Source organism: Brachypodium distachyon, chromosome 1 (assembly GCF_000005505.3).
Source record: "Brachypodium distachyon strain Bd21 chromosome 1, Brachypodium_distachyon_v3.0, whole genome shotgun sequence".
In the NCBI taxonomy this organism is placed as follows: Eukaryota; Viridiplantae; Streptophyta; class Magnoliopsida; order Poales; family Poaceae; genus Brachypodium; species Brachypodium distachyon.
Window position 1 is genome coordinate 67023240 of NC_016131.3, and position 25785 is coordinate 67049024.

At 45.7% G+C, this 25785-nt stretch overlaps 3 protein-coding genes across 4 annotated transcripts; 1 reads left to right on the top strand and 2 right to left on the bottom strand.

Annotated features, from left to right (window-relative positions):
- Positions 1 to 1120: 1120 nt before the first annotated feature.
- Positions 1121 to 3766, bottom strand: LOC100843703 (actin-depolymerizing factor 5). The gene is made up of 3 exons (XM_003558315.4): positions 3584 to 3766; positions 3233 to 3492; positions 1121 to 1770 (listed from the first exon to the last, which is right to left on the bottom strand). The coding sequence occupies exons 1-3, from the start codon at positions 3602 to 3604 to the stop codon at positions 1620 to 1622; spliced, it is 432 nt and encodes a 143-aa protein (XP_003558363.1). The 5' UTR covers positions 3605 to 3766; the 3' UTR covers positions 1121 to 1619.
- A 5399-nt stretch (positions 3767 to 9165) lies between these two features.
- LOC100841877 (26S proteasome non-ATPase regulatory subunit 4 homolog) lies at positions 9166 to 13199 on the bottom strand. Its single transcript, XM_003558309.4, has 11 exons — positions 13040 to 13199; positions 12836 to 12949; positions 12623 to 12728; positions 12240 to 12354; positions 11949 to 12158; positions 11551 to 11857; positions 10783 to 10912; positions 10354 to 10451; positions 10194 to 10262; positions 9691 to 9770; positions 9166 to 9387 (listed from the first exon to the last, which is right to left on the bottom strand). The coding sequence occupies exons 1-10, from the start codon at positions 13049 to 13051 to the stop codon at positions 9711 to 9713; spliced, it is 1221 nt and encodes a 406-aa protein (XP_003558357.1). The 5' UTR covers positions 13052 to 13199; the 3' UTR covers positions 9166 to 9387; positions 9691 to 9710.
- Positions 13200 to 19501: 6302 nt separating this feature from the next.
- LOC100821172 (acyl-CoA-binding domain-containing protein 5) lies at positions 19502 to 24923 on the top strand. Of its 2 annotated transcripts, XM_003561778.4 has the most exons (5): positions 19508 to 20962; positions 23552 to 23660; positions 23787 to 23875; positions 24142 to 24209; positions 24541 to 24923. In XM_003561778.4, the coding sequence occupies exons 1-5, from the start codon at positions 19638 to 19640 to the stop codon at positions 24567 to 24569; spliced, it is 1620 nt and encodes a 539-aa protein (XP_003561826.1). In that variant the 5' UTR covers positions 19508 to 19637; the 3' UTR covers positions 24570 to 24923. The 2 variants fall into 2 exon arrangements, with proteins under 2 accessions (XP_010228883.1, XP_003561826.1); XM_010230581.3 differs by lacking the exons at positions 24142 to 24209; positions 24541 to 24923 and having other exon boundaries at positions 19502 to 20962; positions 23740 to 23878.
- The last annotated feature ends 862 nt before the right edge of the window (positions 24924 to 25785 follow it).

Here is a 25785-nt window from a genome sequence, read left to right on the forward strand (position 1 = left end):
ATAAGAATTACTACGATGATTATATCAGTATATGTTAGTGGAATTTAGGTCAGGTCGAACGTTTATAGAAGACAACATGTTGTGTTTGATGTGATATCAGAGTAGAGTAACAAACTCGGATGAAGTATGAATCAGGAACACGGCTGTTAGCAAGGCAAGATTAATCAACCCCGGTACATGTAAAAAAGTAAAATTAATCAACCACGGTTCACCTAGAAGTTCGGAAGCATACCGTGTGTTGTATGTGGTTTCAGAGGAGGTATGGACATCTCGGATTCTAGTACCTTCTCCAACGGTATCTGGCTAGCGAGGTATCTTTAATTAGCGAGTCAAGTGCTAATGGTAGAAGCGGCTTTGACGACGAGTATGTTCACTCCAATGAAAACACATGATCCCTGATCGGGCAATGTTGACACGCGCATCTGTCGTGTCCTTGTTGAAGTTGGTGGCTTCAAGCTCGGCTTTGGGACTGAAAATCTACAATTGGACTCGTCGTTCGTTTGAAAGTTTTGCCTAAGAATTGTGTACTTTTCGTTTCTTCAGCCTTTTATCGTAGTGGGAATGGGAGTGTTGTGGAGTTCATCCCTCTCTTTTTTTTTGATGTCTTTTTTACCTGATTTTTAATAATATTGACTATATGCATCATCGATTGATGGAGAGGCCAGATGTATCCTTCTTTCTAAAGAAAAATAACTCTTCCAAAATACCGTGGTTGTGCATCTGTACCCAAGAATTCTGCTTCGTCTACGGATACTTGAAACTCTAAATACTTCATTCGGAACCAAGAAGTCGCACCCTCACTAAGGAGCTTATCCGCCCGCAAAATTACGTTTAGATTAAAGCATTCTCGCAAAGGAGGTGATGGAAAATACAAAGAAAATCACCTTACATTGGTGAAGTGATCCGAAATCAAAAGTTGCTCGTTCTATATGACAAGAAGTTTGGAGGGAATACCGAAATAGTTTAGGATTTACTTATCTCTTTCCGAGGGAAAACCGGTACGACACCATCTAACGAAACACGTGCTGTACATGCAATGCATAATATTTGCTACAAGTGTGGATAGTCGATCTTGTCCTTACAATATTCGTTTTGAGTTAGCAAATCTGAACAGAGGTGATCAAGCGAGTAAGGCCTGCAATAATTTCACCGAAGCACCCCGTCGCATTTCACTTTACACAATAAGAGGATGATTCGCTGGGCATGCTTACATCGATCTTGCGATGCACACAACCAAGTGGATCGTATCCAGAAACATAAAGAGCATTAGAGCAACCAAGTGGGGGAGCATCATGAGTCTCAGTGGAATTCTACGTCGCAGAGATGGACGTTTCATTAATCCGCTGCCACTCCCTCAGCTCCTATATAACACACGGCACACCTCCTGCTCTCCAGACAGCAAACAACACGTACAGGCGAACGCTGAACGCAGGGTCTAAACCAAGCACAAACCCTCGTCAGATTGCATCAAAGGCTAGGAGTCGGAGAGGACACCAGCGCCCAATTAGCATCCCTTCGATTATACTACAACGGTGGGTGACAGGCAACGCAGATTTTTATAAAAACTCACTCTTGGGCACGCACTCTCGCCGAAGAGCCCGAAAGCACGCGGCGAGGCCTCATTGCGCGCGGCCTCTGATGACATCGAAGCCCATCTCGGAGGGGTCCGTGGCCTGCACCTCGTAGTGGACCCCGTCCAGCACCCGCCTCAGCCCTTGCTTAGACGTCGCGTACAGAATCTTGGCTCTTATCCTCGATGCCGCCGGTGACCTGACAAAAAAAGGCGCATAAACAAAGCAACGAATCAATCCATCGAACCCACTGATGAGCTCCTCTGCATCCCAATCCCAATCCCACTGGTCATTGCTGTTGCCAAGTGTATATGGAGTACTCGCATGAGACAATCCAACAGCGGCAGTTGCCATCAAAACAAAAGAGCTTTAACAGAAGGAAATTGGAGCTGGTGGACTAGCTAGCTAGCTAACGGCACTAAAACATAAACTTGTTTTGTTATTAAAGTGGTTTGATCGTGTTTGCTTTTCAGTTCTCTGAATAATCCAAAGATGGAAGTGGTTAAACTGCAGTAAAAGACAGTGAAGTGTTGACCGAGAGGCCAATTGCAGCTGTGGTTGGGCGATGCCTTGTTTTCAGGAGGGGTCTAGAAATCTGATGTAGAAAGAAGGACAGACAGATCTCCACACAGGGCCAGATCTGATCTGATAAAAGACAGTGGAGGTGAAGCGAAAAGTAATGCCGTAATGCACTAATGCGTGGAGGAGTACTAAAGACAACAGTAGCAAAGATGCCGGCCAGGGAGAAAGGAAGAGAGAAGGATGATGGCCTTGTCAAGAAAGTTTGGTCCCCGTCATGATCTCGACTAAAGTTGCGTTTGAGTTTGACAAGGCAGCGGGGATGGGTCGGGCAAGCAACTTTTGTGGAAAATAGAAAAAGCTTGATGCATATTCCTTCTTCGTGATAAGTATGTGGGGACTGATTGCGGAGTCATTTGGTCTGCAGATTTCTTGTCTATTTCTTGGTGCTCGCTGGCACGTATGTGGTGTGCGGATGGAGAGGGGACGCCTCATCTTAATTTCCATCTGGGCTTATATATCTACTCCGTAGGAAGGACAGATAGATAAGACTATAGAAGTGTCAATGATTTTCTAAAAAAAATATGTGTCAAATGCAGCTAACAGGTTAGATATTATCGATTTTTTTTATCTCAATGACGATGCGAGATGTGATTGCTGGACTGCGATTTGCTTGTACTACTATGGTCAACGGATGTATGTAATTACCAACTTTAGCGTTTTCGATAGCGCACAAAACCAAAAAGGAATTCATTTCTCAGCGTAGTTGGCAGTTGCCGTATTTCATGAATGACTTGCATATCCTCCAAACTCTCGGTGTGCTTACGGAGAAAAACTTGGTAGTTTACGGTTTGGACGATCAAAGCTGTTTATTGTACCGTGTGCCGCCAGCAAGGAATGCCTAAGCTAGAATGAACTGGAGCATGAAAGCCTTTTTCTAAACCGAGATGCGAGAATTCTAGTATACGCATCAAGAATTACTATTACCAAGTGGGGTATTATTCCTAAGAAAATACTTATGGTCAGTAATCAAGGAGGAAGAGTAGATAATGTTCCTCACGACGGTATAGAATTGACCAAGTGGTTGATGGCAAAATTAGTACTAGAATGGAGTGAAACAATTAAGGATCGACCGAAATTACCAGGCGATGAAGAAGATCTTGCTCTTCTGGCAGTTGTCGACGGAGACGAAGTCGAAGTCAAAGACGGCGTAGCGGCAGTCGTCGGTGGGCAGCGCGGCGACGAGCTCGTCGTAGCCCTCGCCGGGGCCGCCCACCTTGTCCACCATGACGGCGCGGGTCCGCTCGTCGATCTTGTAGACCACGAAGCGGTGCACCTTCTTCCACTTCATCTCCGTGAACCACCGCTTGCACTCCTCCTTGATGTTCATCCCCTCCGTCGCCTGCACTCGCACAATCACAAAAACATTGTAAGCCAGATGATATGACGCTGCCGGGGCATGACAAAAGGGAGCACTGCTGGCGACTTATTACCATCTTGTAAGCCATTGCCATGGCTGCAGATCGTCGCCGGTGGACGCAGCGATGACGATGGAGCAATGAAGTTCTTGTTTGGTGTGTTGCCTTTTGCTGGTTTGAGGAGAGGAGGCTGCGGGTTTGGTTCTCTTGTCTCTTGACGTTAGGTGCGGTTGGGTCGACTTTATAAATAAATAAAAAGCGTGCAAGCAGCCCAAAATTCCATTCTGCTCGGTTTATAAAATGGAAAAGCGAGAATGCATCGGGTACAGGCCATTCTCCCCCCACATGCCTTCCTTGTGCTCGTTTGTTTTCTTTTAGAAAAAAAAAACGATTTATGATGCAGATCTGGAATTGTTACTTTCGCACGAGATATCTGATCGAGTAAGTGAATATCTCTTGCAAGATACCATTAGATATTCCAGGACTGTTTAAAAGCTTGCCTTGATCCACTGAAATGTCGTTAATCATCACCTGTAGTGCAATAGGCTCTGTAATTAACCAAGAGAGAGCGAAAGAGGCGACGTGACACGCCACAGCGGGGGGCACTAATACGCTGTAGCGTGTAATCACCGTCCCGTCGGCAAGAAAGTCTGTCGCGAGATTCGCGCTAGCCACCGGTCCAGTAGAAGCCAGGCGAGCGTGGGGCACGGGAAGAAGAAGCTAGCGCACGCACGCACGCTCCGCCTAAGGGCTACTGTAGCACGGGCCAGGCCACACCGCCCGGCCGAGGCTCGTCATGAAGCCGTGCCCACCGTTTCCCCCGCCCGTCCATTCTTTGCTTGGAAGGTAAGCGAGGAAATGGAGAGAGCCATGCGCCATTTTGCCAATCGGGCCCGCGAGAAAAGAAGAGAAAGGAGAGAGGGGCTCCTCCAACCAGGCACATTTGCTATTTGCCTCTCTGTTTTACACCTTCTTCCTCTTCTCCTCCTCGCTCCAACAGTGTGAATTTCACATTTTCACGTGCGCGTCGGTGACCCGAGACGGCGGTTGGTGCGCAGCAGCAGAGGCAGGCAGGCACATCCGGGAGGCAACACAACATCTGGGGCTCTGGGCCTTTTCTTTCTTTTTCAATTTTAAGATGAGGTCCGTGTGCGGTGAATTTTTCTCGGTGGGATGAGGAGACCCGCTCGCGCGGAAATTAAAAGCTGCTGCGTGCGGGCTGCGTTTCAACAAACAGATTGATGAGGATTTATGACGTGCAGTAGTAGTAGCAGTGGTCGCCGGTGGCATTACTGATTTCTGACGATGAAGAGACATTTAATACGCGGGCCAAACATACACATGATCGAGGAAATGCAGAGTGCTCTCTATCCTCTAGGATCTCCCGAGATTTGCTTGTGTAAAGATTGCACGAATTAGGAGTACATGGTTTTCCTTCTGAAAATAAGCACAGATCGCAGCTAGTATCGCGAAACATGATGAGCCTACTCAGCTGCAGGCCCAAAATTACCTTGCTCTAGCCACTAGAGTTCTGTCCCGACCAGCTATCATGTGTTCAGCATGTGCGAGTGTTCGCTCATGACTCATGAGTCCGGTTTAGGCTAGTAGGCGGCTCTCCAGTGTGTCGATGTTCCTTGTTTCAGACCATTTTGCATCAATCGCCTGGAAACATTAGTGTTAAGAGAGTTCTCTCAGTTTCCTTCTTCTTGCAGTCTTCTGATCTTTTGTCTATTTCTCCCCTGCTATGTCCCCACAATTCATCGTTTTGTTTTTGCATTTTTAATCAGTTCTTCTGCGTCAATGATTGAATCACGGCACGCACTTATTTCGACGCGATCAGAACGCCGCGTCCCTTAACGAAAATTGAAGACGTGCAGTGGTATGACCCTTTGCCAAACAGAACGACGACAGAGACATCTGATGCGCACGTCAAATACAAGTTTTTTTTTTGAGAGAGTCAAATACAAGAAGACAGAAGCACGGGTACGGGAGAGCACGAGGATGGATCAGATCAAGATCAACTAGCAAAAGCATGGTATTTGCCGACGGGGAAACCCGGCCAAACACGACAGCTGCCATATATCCATCTGACCTGTATCGGTTTTACCTGGCCAAGAAAAGCTTGGGCTTCGTGGGCGCGCGAGCTAGTGCGCGACACGCCGAAACGCCCGTCTTGCACGCCCGAGCCGACGACGACGAACAGAAAGAAAGGCCACCCTGACACAACTGGCTAGAAAATAAAGCAGAAAGCGACCGATTGAGACGCCTACGCACAGCGCATAGTTTCCTCGTCGATGTGCGCCGCACCGCCGATTTGCTGCCCAAATTACACGGGACACCGGCGAGACGACCGGGTCCTCCGTGATTTGGATTTGCCCGTGGAGTCCCTAGCTAGCGACTAGCGAGCGTGCGTTGCGTCTGGGCGCTGGTCTAAAGGGAATCAAAGGACATGAAGCTGGGTAAACATCGTAAAAATAAAAAATGGGGGCACCAAGGCCATTATGTAGCGTAGATGAAGCCTGATTCACCACATCACTCCATTTTGGTACCTGTGTTGAAATGCTACAATGTGTAACCTCAGGCCGACCAGATGATGGGACAACTTAGTGTAAAAGTCAGACTCCTTAAGATGGTTTAGTACTCCCTCCAATCCATATTAATTGTCTCAAATTTGTCCAAATATGAATGCATCTATATATCTAAAAAGCGTCTAGATACATGTATTATTTCGACAATTAATATGAATCGGAGGGAGTAGAAAACTTGTAAGTGAAGAAACCTTCTAGATTAAGAAAGAGAGTCCATGTATGAGTTGTACACGACCCCCAAAACCCTAGTCGTCCGACAATATAAAGCTGGGACAGGTGTCATCGATAAGAAAAACAATCTCTTGTAACCGATATTACACATCAATTACAGTACGTAGAACTACCTCCAAGAGAAGGGGTAGCCGGACCTGGAGAAATCTCGTGTTTCTTGCCTGACAAGTCTCCGACACCGCACTTCCCTTCTTCTGATCATCTCCTATGATGATACGTGTCCCTAAGAACTCTTGACAGTACTTCTGCGCTAATTTAAAGATGAGACACATATACATGTTCTTGGTCTTCCAACAAAGCTTTTGACGAGTTCTCCTCTCTGTCTCCCTTCTATTTCTCATTTGTTTAATAGTTGTTCGGAGGCTTCGGTTCTCTTGTTCTTTTTGTTAAAGATTCACTATGTTCCAAAGGTTTCCTCCGGTTCAAGACTTGCTACCTCACATTTAGGGTTCGGTAAAATGATACACTAGAACATTTAGGGTTCACGTAAATGTTAAAATGGCCCAACAAAGTTCGAATTTGCTATGTTTCATGGGTTCTATGGCACTGATCTTGGCACGCGGTTCAGTTGTGTACTTGTGTGATTGCATCTCGTCGACGGTGCTCGGTCTTCCTTTCGATAAGCTCAGAGGATGCTACCAGAGTACCAGTATACTAGCATTCACCCTTAGAGGCATACTTTAAAAAACTGGACCAGATGCCGGTTGAACCGAAAAACCTCGGAATCGAAGACCTCGCTAGTCTACCCCCCCCCCCCCCACTGAACCGGGATAAACCGGCTGAAATCGACAAACTAGCCGGGCGGATTGGGTTGAGTCACCGGTTCAATTTCCGTTCCAAATATCCCCCGTCTCCCTTGTCCTGCCGCCACTAAGCAAAGGCTGACACGGTGCCGCCATGTCAGTTTTGGACCTGCCGGCCGCCGCTTGAATGAAGCTCGGATGCACGAGTCGGCCGCCGCTTGATTCTGCAGCCACCCGCCACCACCGCCGCCCGACTGTCTCCTCTGCATACGCCTTCACCCTGCTTCGTCTGCTCTACTTGACGAGCGTCGGTCCGCTCCTTCTCTGTCCGAGTGCAGCATCACACGAGGGTTGCTGGGATTTATGCGAGAATTAATGGAATCTAGGAGATTAGAGTACGCATCGAGATTTACTTGAATCTTGTGAGGGAAGCAAAGAACGCAGAGGATTTACGAGAATATATGGGTGTATGCATCGGCAGAAGAAGCTGAGAGAGGCTTGGAGAGACGAAGTGACGCTGTGGTAGTGGCTATGCTATGCATCAAAAATTCGGGCTGTCACAATTCACAAGTCACAGAAACCGAGATAGATGGTCGAATAGATGGGGTATGGGGCTAGGGGTTTGCTAATTATATCTGTGAACAAAACTATAATATTTTATACTCTCTCTCCATCCAAATAAGTGACGTGAAACCGGAGACGGAGAGAGTACATTAAAGAACCGGAGAGTGAACCGGTGAAGCAACGGCCCAACCAGTAAAAACCTAAACCGAGAATCCCAACGGTCTAGTTTTTGGCACCTCTACTCAACCTCCGCGTAAGGGGTCATGAGCAAACACCTGTTGACTACTCCTTGGAAGTTTAGCGAATCAAATCCTAATTCATGCATAACTCACAAAACACGAAGGATCCCACACAATCCCTGTGTGGTGAAACCATATGACAATCCTTTTAAGTTTAACAAGCCTAAAAACACTGCACAAAATGAATTAAAACACAGCAACACATCCGGTGAAAACCATCGTTAGGTGCATACTTTCTATCTGGCCCGTTAGATCTACAACATCCGGCTCAAATGAGAGGTGTGAATCAAATTCCTCACTTCAACGCAATTTCACACAAAACCCCCTGCTTGAATCATTTGCTCTGTATCGATACACACAAAAACAACTCACGAGTAAAACAAGGAAGCAACAGTTCCTCTTCCAGCCTCCTTGCTGCTGGTCTTTCTGCCGATCCCGCGGCCGGACGTGACTCAACGCCCACCGGCCGTTCTTCTACGCGAGACCGCCGCCGAACGTGACTCCGCGCCCGCCGGCCGTTTTCTGCGCGACCCGGCCACTGAGCCTGCCGCCGGACGTGACTCCGCGCCCGCTGGCTGTGCTTCCGCACGAGCCCGCCGCTAGATCGACCTGGATCTTGCCCGCCGGTCGTGCTTTCGCGCGAGTCCGCCCTTGGCCGTGCTTTTCCAGCCGCCGTGCTGCCGAGCCTGCCGCGCGGCGAACTTGTCGTTTCGGTCTCCGTTGCGTCAACCAAAGTCACAGGGTCACCGCCGCTGCAGCTGTGACCGGAGGTCGCCAACGGGTGGACGCTGAGTGGGGCCAACGCCTCCGCCTCGAGCGCGTCAAGCAAGCTCCGCCGTCGCCAACGCATGCGGCTTGGTCGTGGTCAGGCATCACCGTGTCTTCTGACTCTCCTGTGTGGCGCCCCAGTCGCCGTCGGCCTGGCAGGTCGCCGACGCGCGACCGCTCGCATGGGGAACGAGAATCAGAGGAAGGAGATAACTCCTTCATGAAAAATAGTTTCTTTGTGTATTGTTACGAGCCAGGGGGGTTTGTGAGAAATTGCGCTGAAGTGAGTAGTTTGATTCTCACCTCTCATCGGAGCTGCACGTTGTGGATCTAACGCATCAGACAGAAAGTTTGCAAGTTTGCACCTAACAATGATTTTCACCAGATACGTCACCTAAAAACACAAGCACAAAACGCCACATAAAAACAGTCTAGAAACTACCACAGCAATAGCTCCTGCCATCTATGAACACAAAAAACGGGTCTTCGAGCAAGCAAATGAACGCCGCAGCAGACACACACAATTCTTATCGACGGTCATAATGCTGGCAAATTATCAGTTTCACTTTGAACATAAACAGAGAGTAACAACGAATCTGCGAACATACATGGAGGGGCGTTTGTGGGAAAAGGCATAATACAAATTCTCTCGGCATTTAAGTTATGGTCAAGTTACAGGAGGATAAGTAAACCCACGACCAATCGTAGAAGCAGCTAAGGCAGGTAACCTTCAATGCTCAGAAAGCCTGAAAGATTAGATCAGAGATGTTAATTGAATTAAGTAGACAGAATAACATGAATAACTGCAAACATTGTAGATTTCCGAGGAAAACATGGAACAGTATAATGAAAGTTCATCTCCTCATGCATGATGCATCAAATCTAACTACGGTGCTGCTGCTCACAGCAAAATATATATCGAGCCGTTAATCCAACTCAATTGATCACTTGTGTCCAGTATGAGAAAGGCCACTTAAGGAGCTGAACGGGCTATGCAAAATATGCATTTCAACATTATAGACGGAAGAAACACAACACTGAATTCTTACAGGGAAGCTGCAAAGATGCTTTAGTTTTTCCCGTCTTCTGGGGTGTTCGGCTTGTCGGAGTTGTCTTTCTTCTCCTCTTGCTGACATACAAAAAGTATAGTGAGGTTTAGTAATGACAGTACCCAAAACAGAAAAACCACGTGGGAAAGTAAAACTAATTTCTAAAATTACATTAACTCCGTACAGATTCAGATCCCCTATCTAAAGAAAACATGATTACATATATAATGATTACTTACATATTTGGTTAAAATGAGGCAGAAAAACAGTAAATAATTATCTTATCCACAGGAAAGGGCCAAAACTAAGAAATTCATTACTTTGTCAGTCAACATAACAGATCCAGAAATGGAAGATGACATGAAACCAACAATGCGGTACAAACTGAGATACCAGGACATGTGGTTGCAGGGATGTTAAAATGGAGAAAGCACTGTGATGGAATAATAACTAGACTAGGATACATTCTAACAAAAAACTCAACAGAAGAGCAGATAACATACCTCCCCTTGGCCATTCAAGGATGCCAGCAGATCTTTCACAGATGGATCATTGGGGTCAACACCAGGAAGCTGTGAAAAAAGAAAAAAAGGGAACCAATTATATGCAACTGAAAAAGCATAATTCATATGTAGATGTGATCAGTTATAATAGAAGACTTACTGAATTAAGAATGGATGTCACAAATGATCTGTCTTCAAACACCTTGGTCATATCAGACTGACCAGACATCTGGGTATCCTCGACAGACATTTGAAGGGCTGCATCAAACACACAGAAGAATACCCATCAGAACATGCAAGTCTGCATCATATCAACTATTAACAGAAAAAAGAAGCAATAATTGATATACAAAGCATCCTACATTGTCATAAACATGGGACAAGCTAGATATCTCTAGTGAACTAGTCTAAGAAACAAACATGCCCTACGTAAGAAGGATGGATAAACATGGACAAGCTACATATCTCTAGTGAAATATATCCTGAGGATAAACATGGGACAAGCTAAATTGGTAATTTGTCACCTCCGAAATTTGAAACAAACATCTTTTAGAAACACCAAATTAACTTAAGAGAAAAAAAGCCTTACCTAATGCCAATTCATCATCATCTGCACCAGCTTCTGCCATAGCAGCATCTGCCACAGCTGCAGCTCCTGAAGCACCCTCATCCATTGACATCGCCAGTGCCTGCTGTAGTAGCTGAGCATCTTCATCTTCCTGCGATCACAACTATATTAGTCGACTGGTATCACTACTCAGACGGAACATACAGCGAATAAGATATAGCTGAAACCGATCCTAGTGAAATAAACTTTAGCTAACAATATTGTTGGACAGTAAGAAACAATTGTTCTCTATACTACCAAGAGGTAGTTCACACGCGTAATTTAAGCAAAGGTCACCACAGCAGAAATTAAACAAGTCCTAAAACATAAGTCTGAATACTGTATATTCAGTGGGGCTTTCATTTGATCATAAACAACCCACAATAAAAATGTTTATGAGTTGCCACCAAAAAAAACTTGGACATATTATTGCAGAATTAACTGGGTCTTTAGCTGGCCACAGCTGTATCATCAGTACATCATTCCTGTTCATGCAAAAGCATATTGTTACAGGACAACATACTAAAAATTTGGACCTGCATTACCATGGTATGTGTTCACAATCAACCACCAAGTCATCATGGTTCAATAATCATGAATTACGTATATAAGCACTGATCATAATGTATTTCATCTACATCGCTAGGAGTTTTATGTCATGATAAAGCTACCAATGATTTATGTTATTATAATATGCTACTCAAGATTAGAAACTTCACCGCACAAGTAGATGTTGGATGACGGAAATACCTTTGGTAGATCTCTCTTATCATCAGCTGAAGCATTTGAGGCAGGTTCTGCTTCAGCCATAACAGAATCACTGTTTGAGCTCGAGGCATGGTCTTTGGTTTCACCAGAAGATTCTTCTGCAGCCTTTTTCGCAATAGCCTCTTGCCTTGCTCGCTCCTCTTCCATAGACAACCGTAGGGCAAGTGCCAACTCTGGATCTACATTTGGGTCCACACCAAAATCATATCCAGTAGCTCCTGTAGCTGCTGCAGCTGCTGCAGAAGCAGCAAAACCACTCCCACCTTCTTCACCGGTAAAGATAGGAGTGCTGTGACAAAAGATAATGATAATAAGGTGGTCAACAGAAGTAAATTATCACATACACAAAGAACACAAATGAAATGAACAAATTCAGATACCTTATAAGAACATCAGAAAGGGCATTTTCACCGGGAGGGACATGGACAATATGGCTGCTATCACTGCTGTTCACAGCAGAGATCAGTGCTTCCAGTTTCTCTGGCTTTTCATCATCAGTTTCACCAAAATCAACAACGTCAAGCGCAACATTGTTCTTCTTCAACTTTTTCCCTATTGTCTCCAAAACTTTCTTGTCGTATTTCACAGGGCTGAGAGATAATGACAATGTCATTAGCCATAATTCAGACAGAACTGAAAAACGCACATACAGGTAATATCGCTCAACGCACCTTCCAATAAAGACTATAATCCTCTGTTGTTGCCTCTTATTCTGGCGATGCTTTAGTGCTAGCTGAGCAACCTGGATGGCTGCAGCCAAGTTTGCCTCAGCTCCAACTTCCAGCCCTGCGTTTAATTTGTTCAACATGTCATTAATAATTTGCCAGATGACTAAAATTACAATAATTTTCCAAACCCAAGGGCCTAGCCTCCTAGTACAGACATACTATCACCAAGCCTCATCTGAAAAGCTACTGCATAATATCCTATACATGCCCAAAGTGATTGCACAGTTACAGTGAAACCATAAACAATTAGGTACACGATCTGCACTGGGACGACACAAGACACTCTAGCAAGGGAGGGATTGCTTCGGGGATTGACGAGTGCATACCGTGCATACAGGCGAGGATCTTGCCGAGGTCGCTGGTGGGCGTGACGAGCACGCGCACACCCTTGCCGGCCATCGTCATGACGCCCACTGTGTTCTCCGGGTTCGACTGCAAGCGGCCACCGAAAAACAATCAGATCCGGAGCCCAAAACCCTAACCCAAACACAGCGAGGCGAATCCGATCTATCGGATCAGGGGAGGGGGGTAGTCAGTACCTGGGTCTTGGCACCGCAGATGAGGTTCACGGCGTCGGCCTGCGCCTGGAACCGGGACGGCGCGTAGTCGCCGTTCCGCATCCACTCCGAGTTGTCTATGCAGATCATCGTTGACTGCAAAAGGGGGAACCCGTCAACGGCGAGAAATCAATTGGAATCGGAACTCGGCAAAAGCGATCTGAGAGGTCGGCGAGCTGTACAGACCTCGAGCACCATGGTTGCGCCGGCTCTGTGTCGCTGCCTGCTGCGGACGAGGGTTTGGTTTGGGGAACACGCTGATCCACGGAGGAGAGGACGGGTGAGTTCTTTATTTGCAGTTCACCTTTTTTTTTGCAGTTTACCTTTGTGGACGCCGATTGCGTTCCGACTTCCGAAGAGGAAACCGAGCCGGGCCCGAAGAGAAACCGGATAATTCTGTGGTCATCAGTTGGGCCTCGTCTGGAGGCCCATAATAAGTGTTATGGGTCCAGTCCTAATTTTGTTGGGCCGATACCTTTTTAGACGGAGTTGGGCCCAGATTGGGTAGACCGCATCCCAGTTTCTAGTTAAAAAAAGTCATACACGTTCCTCTAAAAAAACATTATATCTGCAACGGTTCTCTTATTTAGGATAAAGTTACAGGCTATTCTTAAATAAATAAAAAATCCTACACGCACCCACTCGAAAAAAAATATTCCTACACGCTTCCTCTAAAAAAGAAAAGGTTGCTAAAAAAAATCTAAAAAATAGTCCTACACTCATATGGTACGACTTCATCAAGGGATCATATCCTGTGAATCCAACCAGGGCCGTGCATCCGTGTATCCATTTGTTACCAACCATCCGATGCAAAACATGTGGCTGAGAGTGCTTGTGCGGCAAAGTTACAAAAAAACGCCCACCTTGACCCAACTTAGCCTCCAAATTTTTGAAAACCCCCTCGTCAAATTGCATCTTCCCCAACTCACAGCCTCCCTCTATGGTGACCAAAAGTTCAAAATCCTCACGTGTGATACACTGAGATCGATATTAGCATGTCCATCCGCCACTGCTGTTAGGGACAGCTAGATTTCTTGCCAACGACTGAGGCAACCTGCTCGCCCTCCTCCCTCCAAGATCATGGCGCGATGATCCTAAGATTCATGGCCTTGGCCGCAACCGCCCTTGTCTGTTTTCTCAAAGCCCTACTGGCTACTGCTGCAGCAGATCATGGCTTCACTAGGAGGATCAGAAAACGAAGAAGAAAGTAGCAAAGGAATCCGCTACTGCTGCTGCTGGGATGTGGTGTCCGTCCACCGGAGTCTCCGTCACAACCTACAGTAATCAACGGAATCTGCTAGGAGTAACAGCCTGCTCGGCGGATATTGGGGGATTTGGGAGTTAGCAGGCGGGAGGCTTGGGCGAGATAACTATCGTTGGGGGGTTTTCTAGATAATTGGCAAGCCTATCTTGGGCGAGGCGGGTGTGTTTTCAGAAAATTGTCACGGAGGCATTTAAGGCGCAGGATTTCAATCTGAAGGCAGGAAAGAAAAGGATGTGGGGTACATCAGGGCAATGGATGCACAGGATATGGTGCCCTTCATCAAATCTTTTTTTTTTGTGCAAAAATCGACTTCATCGAATCTTGGCATTCATCTTATCTTATCATCATATATCACCGATTGCTTTCACGCGACATGGAAAGAAATATGTGTCACTGTCCTCAAATTGTTGGGCATATTTGGATCTCTACGAATGAAGATGGTTTTAGGCTGTGTGCATCTTGTTATGCAGAGGCCGGGTGTGAACTTTCTTGATGTATCTTATTGATGCGACTTTGAAGTTCAATAAAATCTCTCTTTATCGAAAAAAATTATGAAGATGGTTTTGATCACGTAAAATTATGGAGTCTACCCAAAGATGCTAATTTTGCTCGAATATACTAAGTCACCACATAAAGCTATCCTTGTAATCGACGCAGAAAGCACTCTGGCCAGTTTCAAATATAAACCATGCTAAATTTTATTAAAAACTTGGATAAAAAAAACCTTGTTATATGCGTTTTATGTGACATGAAATAAGTAGCACTGCATTCGTTTCCATACAAGTTATAGATAATTTAAATTTCATAGCAATGAAACTATATTAATGTTGAGGTAATTCTTGGCAAAAACCTTGCCCGATGAAATTTAATTTCATAGGAGTATGTCTTGTGCTACAAAAGGAATGGAGTACATATAAGATCATTGATGATGTGGATATCGGAGTAAAAAGGAGCTTTGTTGTCACCTTTGATGATTAAGGAAAAATTCAAGCATATTTTTTTTCAAATATCTTTGGTGGCAGCAGCTACCGTTTTGTAATGGGTTAATTATGATAACCCTATGTCTATCCGTATTTGCTTATCTCATCAATTATTAACAAAAAATATGGACAACATGCTTGACAATTACTAAATCATACTTCCACCGTTCCATAATTCTTGTCGAAATATTACATGTATCTAGACTCTTTTTAGGAATAGATACATCCATTTTTGGACAAATTTGAGACAAGAATTATGAAACGGAGGGAATAACATTTTTTGTGGGTAATTAATAAATCAAAACTGAGGGAATGTTTTCCACAAAGCAGATCAAAGCTCAAAATAATGACAACGGAACTACACCGAACAAACACCGCAAGCACGCTTACGTAGTCTACTGTCAACAACAACTATCAGCTCTCCAAGGGTCACTATGCAGCGAAAACGAGCACGACTGAGGCGCCCCAAGAAATAACCACAGGCAACCGCACAAAACAACCAACGACAAATATGCAAGAGAAGCACAAAGATCAACAAAGGCTACAAAAGTTCATAGGAAGAAGATGGTAACAACGATATACACAAAGGAGATGAATTCAGGCTCGGAGTAGCAAAAGTAACTGGAGGTAGACAAGGTTGCACCGTCATAATCTGCCAGACCTTGTCGCGCCACTCAACATTGAAACAGCCCGAGAACAACACTTTACCTTTAAGCCCTTGTTGGACCTGTTTGTAACTTAATTAATGTTGTCATGTTTACATTTGCATCCATGCATGCATTCTTGCTTGTGCATTGCACTCTATGCATGCTTATTCATACGTACGTTGTGTGTTTGGGTCTTATCGTTAGCGTCTACGCGACACTCCGTCGACGAACCGGGTTCCCACACCTACTCGGACCCTCTCTCTCGGTGCCTAGCGACCGAGGATCCAAGCAAGCAGCCATTCCTTAACCATGTTGTTTATACCCAATGCCTCTCTCTCATTCTTGTACTAAGATACCTTCTCAGTCTTGTCACGATGCCTCTAGGATTGCATGGCTTTTAGTCAGCTCTACTCAATTGCTTTTGTCTTGTTACTTGTCCTATTACCATGTCACATGTTTGTTTATTGTCCTACTTGGTCATTAGAAGTCTTGCTTAGATTGTTGGTCTAGTGTCCTTATTTGGGGTTATACAATTGCTACATCCACATGCTACTTCTTGTATTCAAATTGCAATTATTAAACTGTGACATGTTATTACCTGCAACAAGGCAATGATGGGAGGCCGTGCTCACGCACTGGTGATTTGTTCCATTTGTGCCGACCTAAGGACCGAGTTCTCGTTTTCACCGATCCAAGAAACTTCGCGCTAACCGCTCGTGGGAGAAGATATGGCTTCCCCCTCGGCCTAGTACTCGTTTCATGGCTCTTCCAAGGACCACATAGTTCGGGCGTTCCATTTAGCATATCGCATATACACTGGTGTTGTGTTGGAGACTTGTTGGTGACCTTACATTCATATAGGACTTGCGGCACTAGTCTGGAGTGGTCATCCTGCGGGCTCTGAACCGCAACCAGCTGTCCTCGCAACTCTTGAGTCCGTACGACGCTTCGGTCGGGCTCTCGTTTCGGATAGACTCAGTTGGATGGTACCCTGGATTAGTTGTGGGCTTGGAAACGCCGTGTTACCCAATCCTACCGACACACGCCTTCGTGTGTTCCTACTCGAGTGGCAACAAAGGTTGGACGAACGTGTACGGGTAAATTGGTGCACCCTGCAGGGACAAAATCTTTCGGAAAGCCGTGTCCGCGGTTATGGACGACTTGGTTGGTCATTACTTGATCATAGAGAACTTAATCCAAACTAATCTCAAAACTTGAGTAGTAATTAGCCTTAATCTTGGATATGCTTAAAACTGCTTAAGTGTGAGTGCCTTTGGATCATTTCCTCACAAGGGGTTGAGGGGGTGATAAGAAGTTGTGTTTGGTTGGTGTTAGATATTAGAAGATCACCTCACTCAGTAGACGCTTCTTATCCTCTATTTAGACGGTGTCATTAGCGTGTCTCTCCAGATATTGTTGCTGCTGCATAACCCTACCATGTTTATCCATCCTTTAAAAATTGTTGCATAATTAGATTAGTTCTCCCTATAAGTCTTGCGGGTACTTTGTACTCAGTTGCTTTGCAACGTTGTTTTCTCCAGAGTTCCCAGAGGAGCAGGTGAGTGGTTACTTCGTGGAGTTCGACAACGACAGCTTCGACGTTTAGCCAGCAGATTCCAGAACAGGGTTCTGTGAACTTGTGGCGGGCTCTCTTTTCAGTTTCAGCCTCTTAGGCAATAAATGTAAACTTGACCGTACTCGAGCCTATTTTGCTTCTGCTGGTGTAATGATGATTGTGGACATGTGTCCGTGAGTTGTAATAACTTGGTATTTTGCTCCTTGTATGAGGTTAACTTAATCTTGTGTCGTATGTCATGATATCATTTTTGTTCCAACCTGCGATGAACACATTGCGTGTATGTTGTGAAGTGTTTATCGTGGGGAGGCACTGGGGCTTAATTTATGCGCGAGTTAGCATTTGAGGCTAAATTGCATAAATTCGGTCCCGGAGTCTCACAAACATGACCGTCGGCCCGCTCTGGATTGAGAAGCAGTGCTCCTGTTGGCAGATAGAACCTTAGAGCACAAAATGATCCCCGACAAAGACATGAGACGAAGTAACCACCAAGCGAGTCCCACAAGTACAGCAAAAACCATTCCAAGACGCCCTGCAATCCATTCCCAGCGCGAAGGGGGGCTTAGAGCATCTCTAGCAGTTATCGATCATTTTGAACCGAGAAAACACCCATTCGGTCGACCGAAGTCGTGTCATTCGGTTTCATTTTTACCCGACTAGAACAGAACCCGCAAACTAGCCCGAAAAACCAGTATGCGGATTCTGTTCTGGCCGAGTCAACGCAAACCCATACAAATCCATACGTGCGTGTGATGAATCAAAGTTTGACAGATAAAAACTGACAATTTGCAAAATTCGTGCGCGTGATGAATCAAAGTTTGCACAACAGAATACAAACATAGAATGAATCAAAGATGGATTTCGTCGCCTTGGCCATCACCATTCGCCGGTGAGCTCCATCTCTGGCTGCTGAGGCGGCTGCCGGTGCAGGGGCACGAAATGCTTGGTTGGCCTACCGCTTCCGTTTGGACGCCGCCAACACCGGGTTGCCGACGGCGGCGGGGAAGGCTCTGTCGAAAGCCGCGGGAGGGACGCCGCTACCGGGAGTTGCTGTCAAACCGGTGTAGAAGGATTTCGGTTACTCCATGCCGGACTTTTTTGCGGCGAGCCCGGGCCGGTTGGAGCTCGGGCGAGTAGATCTACGGCGGCGACGGCGAATGGCAGCTCGGGCATGTAGTGGAAATTTCCCTCCCGCCAACGTTGAGTGGTGCTTTTCGCTTCCCCGCCCACCCGATCTCGGATCCGAGTATATTGGGATTTTTCGCCCGCGAGATGGGATATTACCGGTTCAGTCCCCCTGTTCGATATCTATTTGGATCCGTTTTTTCCTTCCAAATCTTTAAAGTGGCGGTTATTTCTCGGTTCGGGACTGTTTGTTTTCGTTAACTGCATGTTCGGAGCTAGGAAGCGCAGAGAAAACATGTCGAAACCGTGACAACATCCGAAAGATGGAAGCGCCGCCCGTTTGCGGCCCCATCACTGGTGCTAAGTCGAACGTCGGCCCCATAGCTTTGCAGCACCCCAGCGTAACAATTCACGGAAAAAATCTGAACGCAACAACACAAGCCTCGTAGCCACAAACCGAGACTAAGCACGTAGGCTCCAGACGAACATCCGTGCTAAGCTTCAAATCTAACGCTGCTGTTTGGTACGGAGCACCGACCAAAAGTGAACACCAATACACCACAGAAGCCTCAAACCAACGTTCAACAACTGTACTCATCAGCCCGTGAATTCTGCACAGCTGAGTCAAGGCTAATGATATCCAGAGCAATTTCCACCAAAAGCGCGCGACACACGCAAAGCAAAAAAGGCCGAAAGCTCCAAATTTCCAAGCTTGGGCAGCCCGGCACTCGCAGTCGATCTCTGTCCGTCCGTCCCCGTCGCCGTCGCCGCTCTCTCATTGCTGGGCAGTGCGGCAGTGGGGTGACTCCCCTCCCCCGTCTCGCGCCTATTCTTGACGACGTGCGGAGCCAAACGAAAATCCCCTGAGAGGCCTCTCTGCATCATAGACGTCGTCGCCCCAAGCAGCTCGCGGTCGAGACGACCTTTTCGGCTCGACCCAACCCCCATCCATCATAGATCCCTCGTGGCGGTCGTATCCGCCCGAATATGCCCGCCCTTTGGCGCCCCCACTTCCTTTACTCTCGCGCACACCCAGTCACCCACCCGGCCTTAACCCTCGTCTCTTCTCCTGCCGCTTTCTCTTTCCCCCCCTTCTCTTCCCCCCTCCCCTCGCCGACCCAACCGAACAAGAAAGCCGCACCCGCTGCTTCGCTTATTCCTTCCTCCCTTCCTTTGCTTCCCCCCGAGAGCCATGGAATTGTTCTTCGAGCTGCTCCTCACGGCGGCCGCCTCCCTCCTCGTCGCCTTCCTGCTGGCCAAGCTCTTCTCCGCGAATGATCCCCGGAGCGACCCGCGGGATCGCGCCGTGGGCCCCGCTGATGTGATCGCGGAGGGAAACGAGGAGGAGGAGCAAGAGAGGATCATCGAGGTAGATGAGGTCAAGGTGAAGCGGGCGTGGGCGGATGTGGCGGCGCCGACTCTCGCGGAGGAGTGGGTCGAGGTGGAGAAGGCCCCCGCCACTGTCGCGGAGGAGAAGACCCGGTGCTTGCCCGAGGAAGTGGGGATTCCGGCGAGGCTTGCTCCGGAGCTGTTCCTTGGTGCCGTGCTGGAGGGGCGGAAGGAGGAGGGAGAGGTTGGCAAGAAGCCGTGCGATTTGACCTCTGCGGCTGCCGCGATGGAGACGTCCGTCGAAGTGAAGCTGCGTGATTTGGGAGCTGAATCTTCTCCCAGTCCCAGGGAGGTTATTGACGTGGAGTTGGAGAAAGAGGGGGAGCAGCAGCATGATTTGTGTGCTGAGGTTGCTCCATGTGAAGTCCTTGATGCTGGATCGCAAAAACAGGAAGTTCAAGCCATTGAAGCTGTTGAAGTGGAACAGCGCCATCTGGCTGCTCCTAAGGAAGTCATTGATGCAGCACTGGCGCAGGAGTGTTCACAAACCTTAGCAGAGATTCCGCATGAATTGGCTTCTGATGCTGTGCCTGATGAGGTTCTTGAAGCAGTATTTGAGAAGCAAGAGCAACAAGTTATTGAAGTGAACCAGCAAGAATTGACCTCGGAGGTAGCTCCAAGAGTGCCTGTCGATGTGGCATTGGCAGAGAAGGATGAACTTCAAGACAATCCCGTGGAAGAAGTTGTTGATGTACACGAAGAAGCTCAGAGTGACGACAAAGCAAAATGTGATGCCAGCATGGTTGGTCGACAAACCGAGTTGGTTCCTATGGAGGATTTGGTAGTGATGAAGGATGATGATCCGGAAGTCAGCCACGATGGCAGCTCTAATGACAAAGTGGCTGTCCAGTTACCTGAGAAGGAAGTGACATTGCTAGGGATGCCGGAAGATGAGACTAGAGCATGCATGGAGTTTGAAGAGTGGGAAGGGATTGAGAGAAGTGAAGTGGAGAAGAGGTTTGGTGCAGCAGCGGCTTTTTCCGCTAGTGACGCTGGGACAGCTGCTCTGTCCAAGCTGGACAGTGATGTGCAGCTGCGGCTGCAGGGACTCCTCAAGGTTGCCATTGATGGTCCCTGTTATGATTCTACACAACCACTTACATTGAGGCCTTCATCTCGTGCAAAATGGTACTTGTTTTTCTCTCTTTGATACTATATTGCTCCATTTATCATTGGTACAATGCAATTGTTTATATTACTTGACTGTAGCAGAACAAGTTTGAGTACCCAACTCTCCAAATGCCATACGCCTTATATTTTCCTCAAGGAAGATAAAGTAATTTAGTCTGTAGGAAGAAAATATCACAAACAACTGAGTTGTGCTTCGCTGTTCTAAGTTGGCAAGAGACTAAATTTAGGTAGCTATGCTACAATGATGACCAAAATTTCTGATAGTTGCTTTGTTTTGTCTAGTTGGGGGCTACTCTGCTAAGCTAGTTTAAATGTGGTGCGCTTAAACCAACCATTTAGGGAAGGAATTCTTTGCTATAGTGAACTTTTTTATTTGCATGATGCTGTGTGATTTACATGATTTTTTATTTTAATTTTGGAATAGATAACAAATGAAGATAAAGTAAAGAAAACCATTTAGAGGTCTGAATCCAGTGTTGCCTGACAGATCGCAATCTAGTCATTAATACAGAAGATGTGTAACTCTTCCTGTCTGCATATGCCCAACATGAATGAAGTGAACAATCATATTCACTGATACTCATATTCTCTGTTCCTTGTTGTACAAATTCAATAAACCAGAAAATGCGAAAACCAAATTTAGTTCCAACAATCTTCTAAAATATAACTATCTGAAGCTATATTATGAGCATAACAGTTTTTTTTAATATCTGATCCATTTTGGTAAACTACACATTGATGGACAATGCATTTAAAAATAAATCCCAAATCAGTTTGCTACCATTTGAAACGATGGAATCTGACAGGTTGCATTGCATTCACCTATCTGTGCCCGCCTCTCTTCACCTCTCATGCAATTGACATGTGGGATCCACCTGTCAGTGACATGTAGGTTCCAGTTCAATCAAAATTGTAGAATGTTATGTGATGAATTGCTGATAGGGAACTCGTACACTATGGTTGTTAAGGCATGCTGGAATGCTGCATGCTCAGGGAAACTTCATGACACAATCAGCTTGGCATTATGAACGAGATATGGTTCCTATAAATTTCCCAAAAGAAGTGTTGCAATATCATTGATTAACAGAACACGCAACCCATGGCCACCTCTATCAGCTACTAATTGTTAAATTGCTGAATTAGCACATAGAAGTGCCTGCTTCCGTACTCATGTTTCCCCTTCCTTTCGAGAGCCCTACACAACTGTTTGCTACAAACATATATAAGCTGCTCTGGTAGTGCTGAAAGTTGTGCCTGAATTTTTCTATCCTGGCACTCTAAAAGACTGTATCACTACACCTTTTTTATCTATAACTACACTGTTAAAGCCTTTGCACGGTCCTTTTGGAAATTGTGCACAGTTTGTACCCCCATCAATCTTCACACTTGTGTGTGACGTAGTCCATCAATTGAAAGATACCTTTGGTACCTGTTGTTGCTGCACTTGCTATACCCTGTTCTGGAGTTGCAAATACTTCTTGAGTTCCTAAATTCTGAACCCAGCTGTGATACTCTTCTGGCCTGTTGTTATAAATGAAAACTCTAGTTGAGAGGTGTTGCATCCGTATAGCCATCACCTTATCCGCAACCAACCTTCTACTACAGAATCGTATTTCTGTAATGCAAAAAGTAGCATAGGCTTTAAAAGCATGAGAAGGGACCACAGAAATTATTAAGCATTAATTTACCTCTAGACATCAAAGTTAAGCTATTGCAAGTTGTGATTTTGTCACCAAAGAGCTGATTCCAGCAATTTACCATGCTCCACAGCTGCAGTGTAAACAGAAGATGTACTAATATTGTTTGACCTTTTGCACATATAAAACATTGCATCTCTTTTTTGTTTGATGTTTTTATTTTAACCTTTAGAGTTTAGACTGATCAATTAAACGGATTACTGCCAACCAGTGGGTACGCATCTAACTACCAGATTTATTCTTTGCTTGGAATGAGAACATTTCTTTTTTGTAGATATTATAAAATATGCAATGCTGGTCAAAGTGTATGGTATAAATTTTGACAAACTAACACATACCTAACTGATCTCCATGATGTGACATGACAGGTATCCTGTACCTATCTCTGTTTTTTTTTTTGCGGGGATACCCATCTCTGTTGCATCATCTATTATCTATTAATTGAATCTATATATCTACAAGTAATGCTGGAGTTGCACTTGCAATGATTTGTCAATCAGCTACTAATACACATTTTTATTTTCAACAATTCATGGTATGTACATCAAACTGTTTGAAAATACGAGTTTGAAATAGTCATGAGGAAAAGACGCACAAGGTATCCAACAAGCGACATAAATTCTTGTATCGGGATGATTTTGTTTTGTTAGTCATTCTACTATTTGGACCTCGGTGTCTGAAGTCTGAGAATACCTTAAAGAAATGGTTATGTCTATTGGTATCTATTATTTAACAATGGTGCTCTGAGAGTTGTTAGTAATACACAATACATTTTGTATTCCCTGTTTAATTGGTTCTGTGTAGTTATAGCTAGGTCTAACATAATGGGTGCATGCCCATGCTTAGTTGGATTTACCTAACTAATAGCAGAAACTTGCTGTTTTCTCAGGGTCGCCTGGCAAAAGCTTGGCAACATGCATCCTGAGATTGCTATGGATAAATACATGAATCTTCTGTCAGAAATTATTCCAGGATGGATGGGAGACAAAACCAACTCGGTAAGTTTTGTTTTAGTCTATCGAAATCGAAGTGTGTACTTAGATTTTCTTGAACGTAATTTCTTGCTTCTTTGTCCAGTTTAAACTGGAGAACAGAGCTAACACTTTATGAATATTACAATCTAGAGCATAAAGAAACATGAAGCTGATGGTGATTCTGAAGAGCCCGTCTTAGCAATGACTGATCATAAAGGCGATCAACACATTTATCAACGGTAAATTACTAAGTACTACAATCTGGAATTTTGGAGTGAAGCAAAATCAGGGTTGAGCATATCGGTGTTGTACTTGCCATATTGACTGGTATAAGAATATGGTGCAATGGAATTTCCAGCATCCTAACTGTACCAGTTTTTGTTTTACAATTGCAATATGTACCAGTCCCAACTGGTAGCTGTACCATGATCCAGTATGACAACCTTGATTTAGAATACAATGGCTTATGACCATAACTTGCTACTGTCGATGAATTTCTCGACAGGAATGAAGATAGTACTAGCACTAGCATGGATGAAGGTCCCCTGCCAAGTCCCCCTAACCCAGAAAAAGGTACATGCTTCACATAACACTGGATTCCTTGCTCCTAGATAAAGATAATCCGATGCAATTCATTTTCTATCACTGCTACTGTCGAGCACACAAGGTCAATTATTCAAGAACAATGTGATGTTAAAATTTCTGATACATATTGCTATTGGTCAACTTTGGATTCGTAGTAATATTATTGCTGCTTATTGGTTTCAAATTTATCATAACCAGACAACAATAGACCAAGTTACTGAACTGGGTGGGACTTTTCCTCTGTTTAGTCAGTTTCAGCTTCAGTTTGGCTACTTCCTCAAATCTGTTCTATAAATTGAAGTTGCCCTGTAATTTTCAGGTCAGAGTTCTGACGTCCCTGCTGAATGAAGATAACACGCATCAAGTATTTCTTGCATCAGTGATATCAGCCCATTGCTGAGATCTCTATTGATGCCGTCCACATAAGATTAGAATTGTACAGTAGTTGTGGTTGTGCTAATACTAGTGCTGTAATGGATGTTGGCTCGTGTGTATGTATATGACTGTATATAATCTCATAACGACCGCTCCTGCTGCCTGTATATTTGGCCTGTAGAGACTTCTCATCGGGTTTAGTCTGTGTAACAGTACGTGCCGTAAGTGATAATTACACGTCATCTGCCTGTTTGGGACAAGAAATCAAGTGGTTGAATATGGAATACCCTATGCTATTATGGGTCTCAATAACCTCAATTTGTTGGACATGCTTCTTTGTCCCCATAATAACTTTCCCTTTTATATTCAGTTGGATGAGTGAAGAAGAGTATTTCAGTTTCTTGTGTGATAACGATACTGCATGTTGCGTGTCGCAGTCTTCTCATCTCATCATTTTTCGAATCGGAATGGGCTCCCTTGTGGCCAGGCTTGGATGGACGCCTGGCTCAGAAGATGGATTTTTGCGCCTTATGATGGAGAGGGGTCAGCGTGCAGATTGCGATATCTGGGAAAATAGATTGCTTGGCACGGGACCGTGCGATGACATGACTCGTGCCAATGCAAAGAGCAGCGTGGCTGGGTGGAACTCCGACACGTCAGCGAACAAACGTAGAACCGTACCGCAGCAGGCAGCAGCAATGCCGTATGCTGCAGCATTGTCGCATCGGTTCTTTCTAGCGCGAGCTTGATGTCGGGCACGGGCTATACGAGTACAGAGAGTCACATGACCCACGGGACAAAAGCGCGGAGCATATGCGTCCATGAACCGTACGTACCGACCTCGGCATACCCGGCCCTAGCACCCAGCACCGCGGCACGGCGAGCCAAACTTACCCCGTGGACGCGTCCGGACGATGCCCCGCACGTGAACCCGCCGAAATCGACAGGCACGCCGCGACCCGGCAACCGCCAAGCCGGCATGGATTCGTCGAGAATAGGCGGTGGCCGCATATTACTGTACGGTGCCGCGGCGATGATGCATGCACTTTTGCATATGCATGGTGGCGGCCGGCCGGCCTGCTTTAATTTGTGCGTGGAGAATTCGCTCCGCGCGCATGCGAGCGCCCCACTCCGTAAGTAGGCTAGCTTGTAGCCTTGTACACGGCCACGCATGGAGTCAAAACCGCAG

Coding starts and splice junctions, on each gene's coding strand:
- LOC100843703 (XM_003558315.4), bottom strand. CDS start 3,604: ATGGCAATGGCTTACAAGATG. Junction 3,493..3,583: donor TGGCAATGGCTTACAAGATG/GTAATAAGTCGC, acceptor GTGCGAGTGCAG/GCGACGGAGGGGATGAACAT. Junction 1,771..3,232: donor AAGATCTTCTTCATCGCCTG/GTAATTTCGGTC, acceptor TTTTTTTGTCAG/GTCACCGGCGGCATCGAGGA.
- LOC100841877 (XM_003558309.4), bottom strand. Junction 10,452..10,782: donor TGATGATGAATTGGCATTAG/GTAAGGCTTTTT, acceptor TGTTTGATGCAG/CCCTTCAAATGTCTGTCGAG. Junction 10,263..10,353: donor TGACATCCATTCTTAATTCA/GTAAGTCTTCTA, acceptor CTTTTTTCACAG/CTTCCTGGTGTTGACCCCAA.
- LOC100821172 (XM_003561778.4), top strand. CDS start 19,638: ATGGAATTGTTCTTCGAGCTGCTCCTCACGGCGGCCGCCTCCCTCCTC. Junction 20,963..23,551: donor CCTTCATCTCGTGCAAAATG/GTACTTGTTTTT, acceptor CTGTTTTCTCAG/GGTCGCCTGGCAAAAGCTTG. Junction 23,661..23,786: donor TGGGAGACAAAACCAACTCG/GTAAGTTTTGTT, acceptor ATTACAATCTAG/AGCATAAAGAAACATGAAGC.